This window comes from Hyperoodon ampullatus (assembly GCF_949752795.1).
Source record: "Hyperoodon ampullatus genome assembly, chromosome: 3".
In the NCBI taxonomy this organism is placed as follows: Eukaryota; Metazoa; Chordata; class Mammalia; order Artiodactyla; family Ziphiidae; genus Hyperoodon; species Hyperoodon ampullatus.
The window spans coordinates 118,924,568-118,939,220 of record NC_136916.1 but is presented as its reverse complement, the minus strand read 5'-3'; the positions used below and the strand labels follow the sequence as shown (position 1 = coordinate 118,939,220).

At 38.9% G+C, this 14,653-nt stretch overlaps 1 protein-coding gene across 1 annotated transcript in view; it reads right to left on the bottom strand.

The window, feature by feature from the left end:
* TTC6 (tetratricopeptide repeat domain 6) overlaps positions 1-14,653 on the bottom strand; it is a gene marked incomplete at both ends in the record, with an annotated part of 227,725 nt that overhangs the window by 124,680 nt on the left and 88,392 nt on the right. Inside the window, 1 exon segment of the mRNA XM_079699166.1 lies at positions 5,278-5,419. Within this exon segment, the coding sequence (XP_079555292.1) occupies positions 5,278-5,419 (142 nt within the window).

The window sequence follows — 14,653 nt, the reverse complement described above, 5'->3', positions numbered from 1 at the left end:
ATAGAGCTATTCAAAGTATTTATTTCATATTGAGTGAGTTGTGGTAGTTTGTGTTTTTTGAGGAACTGCTCTGTTTTGTGTAAGTTGTCAAATTTATGTGTGTAGAGTTGTTTATAGTATTCCCTTATTATTATTTTGATGTCTGCAGGGCCTGTAGTGATATCTCCTGTTTCACTTCTCATATTGGTAATTTGTGTATTTTCTGGTTTTTCCGTGTCAGTCTTGCTAGAGGTCAATTTTTTCTAAAAACTACCTCTTTGTTTCATTGATTTTCTCTATTGTTTTCATGTTTTCAACCTCATTGATAACTGCTCTTCATTATTCCTTCCCAATGCTTGCTTTGGGTTTATTTTGCTCTTCTTTTTCTAGGTTCTTGAGCTGGGAGCTTAAATTATTGATTTGAGGGCTTCCCTGGTGGTGCAGTGGTTGAGAGTCTGCCTGCCGATGGAGGGGACACGGGTTCGTGCCCCGGTCTGGGAAGATCCCACATGCCGCAGAGTGGCTGGGCCTGTGAGCCATGGCTGCTGGGCCTGCACGTCTGGAGCCTGTGCTCTGCAGTGGGAGAGGCGACAACAGTGAGAGGCCTGCATACCGCAAAAAAAAATATATATATATATATATATTGATTTGAGACTTTCTCTTTTTTACTATAAGCATTTAGTGCTATAATTTTCCCTCTCGGCACTGCATTATCTGTGTTCCACAAATTTTGATGTGTTGTATTTTCATTTTAATTCAGTTCAATTGATTTTCAATGTATTTTTTAAATCCCTTGAGACTCCCTGGATTAACCCATGGATTACTTATACCTGTATTGTTTAGATTCCAACTGTTTGGAGATTTTTCTGTTACCTTTGTTATTGACCTCTAGTTTGATTTCATTATGGATTTGTTTTATTGGTATATGTCCTGCAGGAACATGAAAAGAATATGTATTCTGCTCTTGTTGGGTGTAGTGTTCTGTACATTTAAATTAGATCCTGTTGGTTGATGGAGTTATTGATTTTTCTATATCCTTGCTGATTTTCTAAGTGTTCTACCAACTATTTAGAGAGGGGTGTTGAAATCTCCAAGTATAATTGTGGAATGGCCTCTTTGTCCTTTTAGTTCTACCAGTTTTTGCTTCACATATTTTGCAGCTGTTTTGTGCACACACTCTTTAAGACTACTATATCTTCCTGGTGGATTGACCTTTTTATCATAATGTAATGCCTCTCTCTGTCTCTGATAACTTTCTTTGCTGGGAAGTCTACTTTATCTGATATTAATATAGCCACTCCTGCTTTTCTTCGATCAGTGTTTGCACGACTTATCTTTTTTTACCCTTTTACTTTCAACTTCTCTAAGTCATTATATTTGACATCAGTTTCTTGTGGACACTAAATAGTTGGTCATGTCTTTTAACCTGCTCTGCAAGCTCTGTAACTTAACTGGTATATTTAGACCATACATATATATATTTTACATCTTTATTGGAGTATAATCGCATTACAATGTTGTGTTCGTTTCTGCTGTATAACAAAGTGAATCAGCTATATGTATACATATATCCCCATATCCCCTCCCTCTTGAGCCTCCCTCCCACCTTCCCTATCCCACCCCTCTAGGTGGTCACAAAGCACCGAGTTGATCTCCCTGTGCTATGCTAAGTGCTGAGTTGATCTCCCTGTGCTATCTCCCCATGCTATGATCTCCCTAGCTATCTATTTTACATTTGGTAGTGTATATATGTCAATGCTACTCTCTCACTTAGTCCCAGCTTCCCCTTCCCCCCAACACTGTGTCCTCAAGTCCATTCTATACATCTGCATCTTTGTTCCTGTCCTACCCCTAGGTTCAGTACCATTTTTTTTTAGATTCCATACATATGTATTAGTGTACGGTATTTGTTTTTCTCTTTCTGACTTACTTCACTCTGCATGACAGACTCTAGGTCCATCCACCTCACTACAAATAACTCAATTTCATTTCTCTTTATGGCCGAATAATATTCCATTGTATTTATGTGCCACATCTTCTTTTTCCATTCATCTGTTGGTGGACACTTAGGTTGCTTCCATGTCCTGGCTATTGTAACTAGTACTGCAATGAACATTGTGGTACATGTCTCTTTTTGAATTATGGTTTCCTCAGGGTATATGCCCAGTAGTGGAATTGCTGGGTCATATGGTAGTTCTATTTTTAGTTTTTTAAGGAACCTCCATACTGTTCTCCATAGTGGCTGATGTATTTAAGTTAGGGATTTTGTCTGCCATTTCATTTTTGTTTTCTCCTTGTTCTCTCTGGTTTCTTCTGTTTCTCTGTTTTCTTTTTCCTGCATGGACATATTTTAGAATTCCACTTTTATTTATCTATGGTATTTTTGAGTATATATCTCTTTGTATAGCTTTTTAGTTTTGCTCTAGGTATTACATTATATAAACATAATAAACATAACTTATCAAAGTCTACTGATGTCTCCAATTTACCAGTTCAAGTGGTGTGTAGAAACCTTACCTTCTTTTATGTCTCTTTACTCTTCTCCATTTATAATAGTTGTCTTAAACATTTCCTCTATATACATTTAACAGTATAATTTTTTTTTCAACTGACAGACATAATTTAGAAAACTCAAAAGGAGAAGGAAACTCTATTGCATTTACCTGTGTTTTTGCTTTACATGTTTTTGTTCCTTTTAGATATTCTGAGATTTTTTTCTTTCATCATTTTTTTTTCCTGTTTAGAGAACATCTTCTAGCCTTTCTTGTAGTGTAAGTCTGATGGGTGACAAATTCTCTTAGTTTCCTTTCATCTGAAAATGTCTTGATTCCCTTTCATCCCCGAAGGATATCTTCTCTGGATATAGGACTCAGGGCTTACAGTTCTTTCCTTTCAGCATTTGAAAAATGTTCCACCACTTATTTCTGGCCTCCATGGTTTCTGATGAGAAATCCACTGCCATTAAAATTGTTTTTCTCCTGTAGGTAACATATTACTTCTCTCTTGCTGCTTTCAAGATGTTTTTCTTTGTTATTCGTTTTCATAAGTTTCACTAGTAAGTGACTTGGTACAGATTTCTTTGGATTTTTCTTGCTTGGAGTTTGCTCAGCTTCCTGAATATGTAGGTTTAAGTCTTTTGCTAAATTGGGGAAGTTTCCAGTCATTATTTCTTCCCATACGATTTCAGTCACCCCTCTTCCTCTTTTTCTCCTTCCAGGACTGTGATAACACAAATGTTACATCTTTTGTTTTACTCCCACAAGTCCCTGAGGGTCTGTTAATTTTTTTTTCAGTCTGTTTCTCTTTGTTGCTCAAACTGGATAAATTCTATTGTTTTATCTTCAAGTTCACTTCCTGTTTCATCCATGCTACTTTTGAGCCCACCTGCTGAGCATTTTATTTTAGTTACTATATCTTTTCAATTCTAAAATGTCTTCAATTTCTTTACTATGTATCTTCAATGTCTAAGACTTTCTATTTCCTTTCTGAATCTTTCTATTTTTTTAAAATTTGTTTCAGGTGTGTTCATAATTATCGCTGAAGCATTTTTAGGATGGTAGCTTTAAAATCATTGTCAGATAATTCTAACATTTCTGTTATCTAAGCGATAGCATCTATTGATTATCTTCTTATGTTCAGTTTGAGACTTTCCTGGTTCTTGGTATGATTAGTGATTTTCAGTTGAAATTTGGATATTTGGGGTATTTTGCTCTGAGGCTCTGGATCTTATTTAAACCTTCTGTTTTAGCTGACACTCTGCTAGGCTTCCTCTGGTACCACCACAGTGGGGAGGGAGAGGAGTGGCTCATTACTACTCGGTGGGGATGCAAGTCCAGGATCCCCATGTGGTCTCAACTAACACAGTAAGAGAGGAAACCTCATTACCACTTTATTAAGGTGAAAGTTCCAGTCCCAAACAGCCTTCATTGATACCACCCTGGCAGGGGTATTATAGTGCCTTCTTATACTCTGGGCAAGAGTAAAAGTCTAGTTTTCCTACTAGGCCTTTGCTGGCAGAGGTGAGGAAAGGACCAGGGCCACCATTTTTTCTGTGGTGTCTGGCTAGGGTAGAGTAGTTATTGTTGAAAAGTTTTGTCTTGCTAGGCTGGCCCTTTCCTGGTTCTTTGGTTAGAGGGAGTAGGCTTTTGTTTGGACTTTTTTTTTTCTGTCTTTACCTAGTTTTCTTTCTAGGTTACCAATTTTTTCAACTCTAAGTCTAGAATATGTGAAGCAAAAAAGAAAACCCAAGGAACTAACTCGCCACTGTGCCATTTGTTGGATCCCAAAGTTCCTAGTTAGTGCCTTAGTCTCTCCACCTTTTATTTATTTATTTATTTATTTTAAAGAAGATGTTGGGGGTAGGAGTTTATTAATTAATTTATTTATTTTTGCTGTGTTGGGTCTTTGTTTCTGTGCGAGGGCTTTCTCTAGTTGTGGCAAGCGGGGGCCACTCTTCATCGCGGTGCGCAGACCTCTCACTGCAACGGCCTCTCTTTTTGCGGAGCACAGGCTCCAGACGCGCAGGCTCAGTAGTCGTGGCTCACGGGCCCAGTTGCTCCGCGGCATGTGGGATTCTCCCAGACCAGGGCTCGAACCCGCATCCCCTGCATTAGCAGGCAGACTCTCAACCACTGCGCCACCAGGGAAGCCCCTCTCCACCTTTTAGATCTGTCCTGTTTGTAACACCCAGGTTTTTACCTGTACTTAGCAGGAGGAATAGGAAAAAGTACTTCTACTGCATCATCCCCAGAAGTGGAAGTCTCACAACTAAGTTTCAAGAAACTACCACTTGTAAAGTTTTGGTATATTATTAAAGGAGAATATCCATAATTATGTTAAAAGTCTATTAAAATAATCTCTTCTTTTCCAGCTACATATCCTCATGAAGCCAGAATTTTCCTCATATATTTCAACCAAAACAACCTATCAAAAAATTTAATGCAGAAGCAAACATAAGAATCCAGCTATCATCTATTAAGCCAGACATTAAAGAGATTTGCAAAAAAAATACAATCCTAGTTTTACACTATTTTTCTGTTTTAAAAAATATAACTATTTTTCATAAAAATACATTATGTTAACATATATGACTTTATTACTGTTATTTTTAATTTAAAAAAATAAACATTTAAGAATTTTCCCAGTTTTAATTTCCAGCACTGTAAATGTAATAGATATAACCCACATAAATAATTATTGAAGTCCTCAAAAATTTTTAAGAGTATAAAAAGGGTCCTGAAACCAAAAAGTTTGACAGCTTGTAAGATAGAGTAAACTAATATTAAAGGAAGTTCTTACTTCCTCTCCCGAGAGTTGTAGGTGTGGTTTGTGAGCACTCCATCCAGTTCCTGGTGCCAATTCAGGTGGTATCCCTGGTCTTGTTGGAAGGACAGCAACATATTCTTGATTGTCACCCATAACAGGAATTCCTTGCAGTATTCTACAGGGTTTTTAATAACAAAAAAAAATTGTTCTTTAAGTCACTGATAAATCAAAGGGTGTTTTCTCTCATTTTATATCTCTACCGAAATAAACACACTGACGTTTGATATCTGTACTAAATAGATGCTGTGCAGAAGTCAGATAATCCAAAATGGGAAATAATTCAAGAATAATTTTTGCTTCTGAATGTATTTTAGTAGTAATCTTTTGGTGGTTTTGTTTTATAATATTGGAATAATAAATTCACTCTATGAAAGCCTCATTATAAGAGAGGTAAAAAGTTCTCTGCCTTCTGATCCCTAAACTGCTCCTCACTCCAAGTCACAGGAAATGGTTTCATTTCTTAGACTGAGGCAAAGCAACAGCCTAAGCAGAATTGCCTTCTCACATTAAGGTTTTCCCTTCCTGATTCATATCCTGCTAAGATGAACAGAAAACTGTTATGACATTAGGTCTTTATTTCTAGGCTACAAACTACATATACATAAGAATATACACAGGAGGCTTAAAACGTATCAACAGGGGGCTTCCCTGGTGGCGCAGTGGTTGACAGTCTGCCTGCAGATGCAGGGGACGCGGATTTGTGCCCCGGCCCGGGAAGATCCCACGTGCCACGGAGCGGCAGGGCCCATGAGCCATGGCCGCTGAGCCTGCGCGTCCGGAGACTGTGCTCCGCAACGAGAGAGGCCACAACAGTGAGAGGCCCGCGTACGGCAAAAAAAAAAAAAACACAACAACCCATCAACAAAAACCTAAATTAAACCAAGAGATGAGATAAATCAAAATCTGAAGGCAAAATGTGTCATTAATGACTGACTTACAGACTCCTTGAAAATACATTAGCTTTTGTATTGCAGCACTTACTGTAAAAGAAATATAAAATGAGTATAAAGTAGACCTACACAGACTATAGCTATATTTCAATTTCGCTTGGAAGTAGAGCCACTGTTCCCTCTAACTTTTTGTTATACCATTATATGAATAGACAATCACTTTATGAGCCACCAAATGGGAAGACAAAGCACACACATATCAAACTGACTACTTAACGATATGCTGAAATCCTTAGATTCCATCAAACCACCTCTTAAAAATCAGGCCCACCCAAAGCTAGGCTGGAGAAGACAGGGCTTTGCCAAAGTAGGTTCACAGGAAAAAGCTTCCTATCTCATCCAGTCAAATATTTGAATTCAAAGAGAAGATAAAGCTCAACTCCTAGCACAGTGGACATAACAGATTGCCCTTCGACATCCAGTCCATCCTCCCTCCAATACACTTTCTCCAACTGCTGAGGATGGGGAGGTGAAGACCCTCCTGCAGCCAGTGTCCTAGATGTGTTTTAGGATCTACTAACCACGTGCACTCACATACAGTTTGGAAGGAAGAAGGTTCTGATGTTCCTGCTGGCAAGCAGTCATGGTTACATTGAGTTCTTTTGTGGCAGGGTTCCAGTTACTTCTTTTGTGGGTAGCCTTTTTTGCCAGTGAGTATTCAAACAGACACAGCAAGGCTCCAGAGTCAAAAGCTGTAACACTAGAGGCCACACGATCCCTGAATTTCAGCTAAGGTGGTTTGTTGCCAATGTTGGCCTCCAGATTTCCCACCTTCCTGACTATGCCAGAAGGAGCAGCAGCTTTGGCAGCCAGTTAAACGTGCTGTATGAGTCATCTTTGGAAAACCCTCCCTGCCTAGAGCCCATTCTTCCAATCTTTCCATTGATTTTAAAAGCATCACATTCCCATTATTATAGATCCCTTTCTGCTTAAAATAGCTAAAAATATTTCTGTTTTCTGCAACTGAATCCTGACTGATATATCCAGGAAAAACAAAAGAGCAGGGTATTCTATTGTCTAGAATAATGAGCGAGAGAATACATATATCAAGATCAAGGAGGAGAGGGGTGATTTAAGAAGCTATCTTGAGGCACTGCAATATTTTTATTTGTTCATAAGCCAAAAACAAAGTAGTCAGAATCATTCACATATTATTGTCTTTTCACATCCCAAATGTGCATCAAAGAAATAGAAATTCTATTTGGTTGGAAGGAAAGTGAAAGAAGTCACTGGCCATTTTAGAGTGCAGAGCTCTGGTAGACATAAACTGGGGGCCTTAGTGGAAAGGCTACCCAAGGTTAGCAACTGTTCCTGTCTGACAAAGATGAATCACTTGCTTTGAAATTTTTGTCCAGGTTTTCCCTGCTTCCTTCTTTATTTCCAGAGAAAAGAACCAGTCCTTTTTAGAGATCTCCCCTTTGGAGACCACCACCATCTCAGTGGTTCAGAATGAAAATCTCTTCATCTCCAACCTCTCCCTCACCCCCAACAGTCATCACTAGTCCTGATCCTTCTCCCTCCAGTGTTTCTCCATCCTGTTGCATTTTCTCTCAGCTAAGTCCTATGATAACATCTTTGCTGTCCCTCACCCCCAGGCTTTCCCACCTCCAATCCATGTTACAGATCTCTGACAGAGTTGTCATCAGCTACCCCCTTCCAAATACTTTAGTGACTACACACACAGGGTAAAACCCAAGTTCCTGAGCCTGGCCATCAGGGTGCTCCACAGTCTGGGAACCATCTACCTTACCAATCCTACTTCCCTCCCCAACACCTGGCCCAACCTATATTCACTGCACAAAAGATGCTCTAGGTGCTGAGATTACTATAGGTGCAATAGGGGAGACAGGCAAACCGAACTACAATGCAGTGTGGCTATGACAGTGTTGAAAATAAGACTTTCAGACCTCAACTGTTCCATGAAGCCTTTACAAATGTCCCTCTGCCCAGCCAAAATTCATCTTTGCGTCCCTAGTTTCTCTGGTGCATTTGATCTGCAAGTTCATTATAGAATATATTACATTTTATTCTGTATACTTTTCATAGTAGATTACAGGCTGGTTGGGGTGGGAGAGGCGTGATTCTTATTCATTTTCTATCTCTCTTGAATGTGAATATAGTAGATACTGAATATGTATTGTTTAACACTGTGCTTGAAAAATCCCACAGCCAAAGTTAGCCCGGACCCTGTCCTGAGAAACAGATTCATGGGTTAGCATGACGTACTGCACTGCTTCTCAAAGTGTGTTTCCTAACCACCATCATTAGTATCACATAGGAACTTGCTAGAAATAAAAATTCTTGAACCCCATCACACTTAATGAATCAGAAGCTCTGGGGAGGAACCCAACCTTCTGTGTTTTAACCAGCCTTACAGTTAATTCTGATGCACAAAGAAGTTTGAGAACCACTGATGTACTGCAATCTTTCCTAAAAGAGCCTGATCATAAGAATATCCTGGGATACTTGTCAAATCTATAGCTTCCCAGATATCTCCTCTGGAGATTCTAGTTTAGTTGGTTTGGGATAAAGCCTAAGAACTGATACACTTAAACGACCCAGATGGCCCTTACACTCAGGGGAAGCCTAAAAAGCACTGCTATAGTGAGAAGAACTAGCCTTTGCAATGAGGTTAAAAACCAGGAGTTTAGCCTTAGTTTGGCCACTTGATGTGCTGTGCTGGATAAGTCATTTTCCTTCTTAAGTCTCAGTTTCCTCATCTATGAATAGCAAAAGCAATGGGATCTTTCAGGGTCTAACTCTTAGAAATAATATATGTGAAGAGTTTGTACAAATTACAAAAAACCCAGTAAGTGGTTGATATTACAATCATTTTTGTTATTATGACTGAAGAGACTGAATGAAGTTAACAAGCCCATCTCTCTCAGAGTGAGTTAAACCGCCTTCCCAGTCAACAATGGTCTCCCATGGGGCCAGAGATAAAAAATGTTCTTCTTATTATAGGTTGTGTCATAGAAGTTTGGAGAACATTTGCTCCAGGCTATGAGCACTCTTAAAAATCTCCGCCCACATCTTTTATGAGTTACACAAATGTGACTGTGGGCTCCATCCTGTGAAGCGTAGGGAAGGGTTCTCCCTCCTACAACCCTCTCCCCTCCCTGGTGTGACTCTAACAGAGAAGTTCCCCCATCACATCTTCCCTATCCCTTCCTTAGAAAATGTACTGTGCTCCTTGGGGTACTAAACCTGAGGGAGCCTTGGCAGGATAAAGCTCATAGTCACTTTTACACAACGCAGAAAAGATGTGTTCAGGGATATTTTAAGAGTGTTCAGGGACTTCCCTGGTGGTCCAGTGGTTAAGAATCCGTCTTGCAATGCAGGGGACGCTGGTTTGATCCCTGGTCAGGAAACTAAGATCCCACATGCCATGGGGCAACTAAGCCCCCGTGCACCACAACTAGAGAGCCCGCAGGCCGCAACCAATAAGGCTGCACGTTCTGGAGCCCTCACACCACAACTAGAGAGAAGCCCACACACCAAAACAAAGAGCCGGCGCACTGCAACGAAAGATCCTGCATGCTGCAGCTAAGACCCAATGCAGCCAATAAATAAATAAATAAATAAAATAAAAATAAATTTTAAAGTGTTCATGTAAAAAGCTTTGCCAAAGTAATACTTACATGCAATATTCTATCCCAGACATCATTTCTTTAAGGGACTCATAGCAAGCCATTACATTGATTGCACAATCCACTTATTGGGTCACAATTGACAATTTAGAAAACAGTAACTTAAAAGTGTGTTGTTTGAAAAGCAAACTCCTAGGTCTAGAAAGTACTTTAGGAGTTCATCTTCTTGAAGATGCTAATCTACAAATAATTTTTTTTAGTAAAGTCTTTAAAATCTACAGAAGAAGTAATGAATACTTTCAATACTTTAAAAAATTCAGGGAATATAGTCTTAATAAATAATAAATAATAAATCTAAAGAAGAGTGCAATTATACAGAATTTTTTTTTTACAAAATATGATTAGAGAGGGGGTAATTTTATTTTTAATCATTGTAACTTCATTGCTACATGCAAACAGTGACATCTGGTGGAATGACATTGCTTTGCTTAAAAAAATATTCCAACTTTCAGATATTGGCAGTTATGAAATCAGACAAATTTCCAAATAATTTCTTTTTTTTGGTGTTTCCATAGAAAACAAAAATACACTAATCTAATATCTTATCAAATATTGATAGTACATACTAATAGAAATTTGTCATCCCAATTTGTATTTTTTAAAGTATGCTTAAGGCTTACTTAGGTATAGGGGCTATTTGTTGAAAATGAATATAAAAATAATCTAATTGAGGTTACCGCTGATTCTAGTCCTAACTCTGCCAAAACTGATGTGAGGTGCGAAGTTTTCCCTCTGTTTCTTCATAATATGAGATGGTTAGGCTAGGGGAAGGCTAAGATCTTTTACAGCTCTGATATATGTGCTTCTGTCACACATATCACCAGCTAGACCTCAAACAGGGATTAAGTCCTATACTCTTTGGTATCATTGTTGGGATCATGCAGCAAGGAACAAGGCCAAGTAAGGGGTGGGGGTGTGCTGGGGCTAAGATTAGACCTGACCATTAAGGAACGGCAGACAATGCAGGAAATAGGGACAGTGGGGGAAAGTCAGTCCCAGATACCCACAGTGGAAGGAAATGTGAAGCAGAAGACAGAACACACTATTCCAAAGACAGAGCTACAGAACACGGGTGGTGGTGCACTGCAAGCAGCATCAGAAAGGGCTAACATGGGATGATGGCACATTCTAGTGGGGAGCAACGAGTGACAGGGAATACAAATAAAGGCAGTAGTCAGTGAGAGCTTTTAATAATTAAGTAATTGATATCAGGACAGTCTCCCTCAGCTTGCAAGGCCCCAGCCCTGGCCCAGGACTCAGAAACAGGATTTCAGTTCCTAAGAGGGAACAAACAATACAAGATAAAACCCTCACCCTAATAAGCAGAAACCTTGCTTCCAAAATTGGGTCACAATATACGAAATACAAAACATCAACGGTGAGTAAAATATGATTCTTTCTAGTTTATATCAGCATTGGTTCTGAAAACAAGATGAGAATGAGCATTTGGAATGAAACATAAAGAGAAAAAAATAAGAGGCACTTTGACAAGTTCACAAAACAGTGGGATATAATGGAAATCACATTTAGAAACAGAGAGACCTGGGTCTGAATTCCAGTTTTTACCAGCTATATAAATATGAAGTAGTCAACCTCTGAACCACATTTTCTTCATTTGGGAAATAGAATGATTTTATCTATTAGATAGAGTTGTTGTTAATACTAGATTATGCAATAACTGCACAACAATACATTTTCTATTAGATACTTTTCTGCTTTCCTATTCAAATATTGCTATTTGGGAGGGGAGCCAGATAAAATCTTTCCAATGGAAGCTCATTTTATATAGTTGATTTGTAAAGTATAAATAGTAAAGATAATAAGTCAAAATAATTACCCATATGTCTGGACTTCAGTTTTAAAATAAAAATCCTCAAAGGATTATAACCTGTCAAAACAACATCTTTAATGTCACTTTTGTAAAATGTATGTATATGTAATATATGTACATGCACAGGAAAAAAACCTAGAATAATCTTTACCATAGTAATATAAACCTGCATCTCCTGGTTCTCCTACTTAAGATCTAAAAGTAGTACTCTAATGCTTCCAAAATGAACAATCAAGAATTCCCAGGTAGGCAAGACCCACCCCTTCTGGAAGATTCGCTTCTCTCCCTGCTCAGAGGCACACTGGAACAGTGCCTTGCCCCAGGGGCCATCTAAGAGGCCAAAGACTTACCTGCAGCAAAGTGGCCTTCTGGAGGTGAACCTGGGGCCCCAATCTGACATCTGCCAAGGGCATTTTCCTGGCTTGTTCAGCACTTCAGACAGGTCACTGCAAAAAGAATCCCTGAGAATTGCTGGACAACCTACTTGATCAAATAGTACTTCCAATACTTGCAGTTGCTCATGAGCCATGTGGCTGACAGGGTCTTGGTGCTGCAGCCGGGTGTCAAGCCTGAGCCCCTGAGGTGGGAGAGCCAACATTCAGGACACTGCTCCACCAGGGACCTCCTGGCTCCACGTAATGTCAAACAGTAAAAGCTCTCCCAGAGATCTCCATCTCAACACTAAGACCAAGCTCCACTCAACGACCAGCAAGCTACAATGCTGGACGCCCTATGCCAAACAACTAGCAAGACAGGAACACAACCCCACCCATTAGCAGAGAGGCTGCCTAAAATCATAAGTTCACAGACACCCCAAAACACACCACTGGATGCAGTCCAGTCCCCCAGAAAGATTAGATCCAGTCTCATCCACCAGAACACAGGCACCAGGCCCCTCCACCAGGAGGCCTACTGAACCAACCTTGCCAACTGGGGGCAGACACCAAAAACAACGGGAATTACAAATCTGAAGCCTGAGAAAAGGAGACCCCAAACACAGTAAGTTAAGCAAAATAAGAAGACAGAGAAATACACAGCAGATGAAGGAGCAAGGTAAACACCCACCAGACCAAACAAATGAAGAGCAAATAGGCAGTCTAACTAAAAAGAATTCAGAGTAATGATAGTAAAGATGATCCAAAATCTTGAAAATAGAATGGAGAAGGTATAAGAAATGTTTAACAAGGACCTAGAAGAACTAAAGAGCAAACAAACAATGATGAACAATACAATAAATGAAATTAAAAATTCTCTAGAAGGAATCAATGGCAGAATAACTGAGGCAGAAGAACAGATAAGTGACCCGAAAGACAAAATAGTGGAAATAACTACCACAGAGCAGAATAAAGAAAAAGAATGAAAAGAATTGAGGACAGTCTCAGAGACCTCTGGGACAACATTAAACGCACCAACATGCGAATTATAGGGGTCTCAGAAGAAGAAGAGAAAAAGAAAGGGACTGAGAAAATATTTGAAGAGATTATAGTTGAAAACTTCCCTAATATGGGAAAGGAAATAGTTAATCAAGTCCAGGAAGTGCAGAGAGTCCAATACAGCATAAATCCAAGGAGAGACACACCAAGACACATATTAATCAAACTAACAAAAATTAAATACAAAGAAAAAATATTAAAAGCAGCACGAGAAAAGCAACAAATAACATACAAGAGAAGACACATAAGGTTAACAGCTGATCTTTCAGCAAAAACTCTGCAAGCCAGAAGGAAGTGGCAGGACATATTTAAAGTGATGAAGGGAAAAAACCTACAACCAAGATTACTCTACCCAGCAAGGATCTGATTTAGATTCGATGGAGGAATTAAAATCTTTACAGACAAGCAAAAGCTAAGAGAATTCAGCACCACCACACCAGTTTTACAACAAATGCTAAAGGAACTTCTCTAGGCAGGAAACCCAAGAGAAGGAAAAGACCTACAAACACAAACACAAAACAATTAAGAAAATGGTAATAAGAACATACATATCGATAACTACCTTAAATGTAAATGGATAAAATGCTCCAACCAAAAGACACAGACTGGCTGAATGAATACAAAAACAAGACCTGTATATATGCTGTCTACAAGAGACCCACTTCAGACCTAGGGACACATACAGACTGAAAGTGAGGGGATGGAAAAAGATATTCCATGTAAATGGAAATCAAAAGAAAGCTGGATTAGCAATTCTCATATCAGGTGAAATAGACTTTGAAATAAAGACTATTACAAGAGACAAAGAAGGACACTACATAATGATCAAGGGATCAATCCAAGAAGAAGATATAATGATTGTAAATATTTATGCACCCAACATAACAGCACCTCAATACATAAGGTAAATGCAAACAACCATAAAAGGGGAAATTGACAGTAACACAATCATAGTAGGGGACTTTAACACCTCACTTTCACCAATGGACAGATCATCCAAAATGAAAATAAATAAGGAAACACAAGCTTTAAATGATACATTAAAAAAGATGGACTTAATTGATATTTATAGAACTTTCCATCCAAACACAACAGAATACACTTTCTTCTCAAGTGCTCATGGAACATTCTCCAGGATAGATCATATCTTGGGTCACAAATAAAGCCTTGGTAAATTTAAGAAAATTGAAATCATATCAAGTATCTTTTCCTACCATAACACTATGAGACTAGGTATCAATTACAGGAAAAGTATCTGTAAAAAATACAAACACATGGAGGCTAAACAATACACTACTAAACAACCAAGAGATCACTGAAGAAATCAAAGAGGAGGTCAAAAAATACCTAGAAACAAATGACAATGAAAACACGACGACTGAAAACATATGGGATGCAGCAAAAGCAGTTCTAAGAGGGAAGTTTACAGCAATACAATCTTACCTCAAGAAACAAGAAACAGGGCTTCCCTGGTGGCGCAGTGGT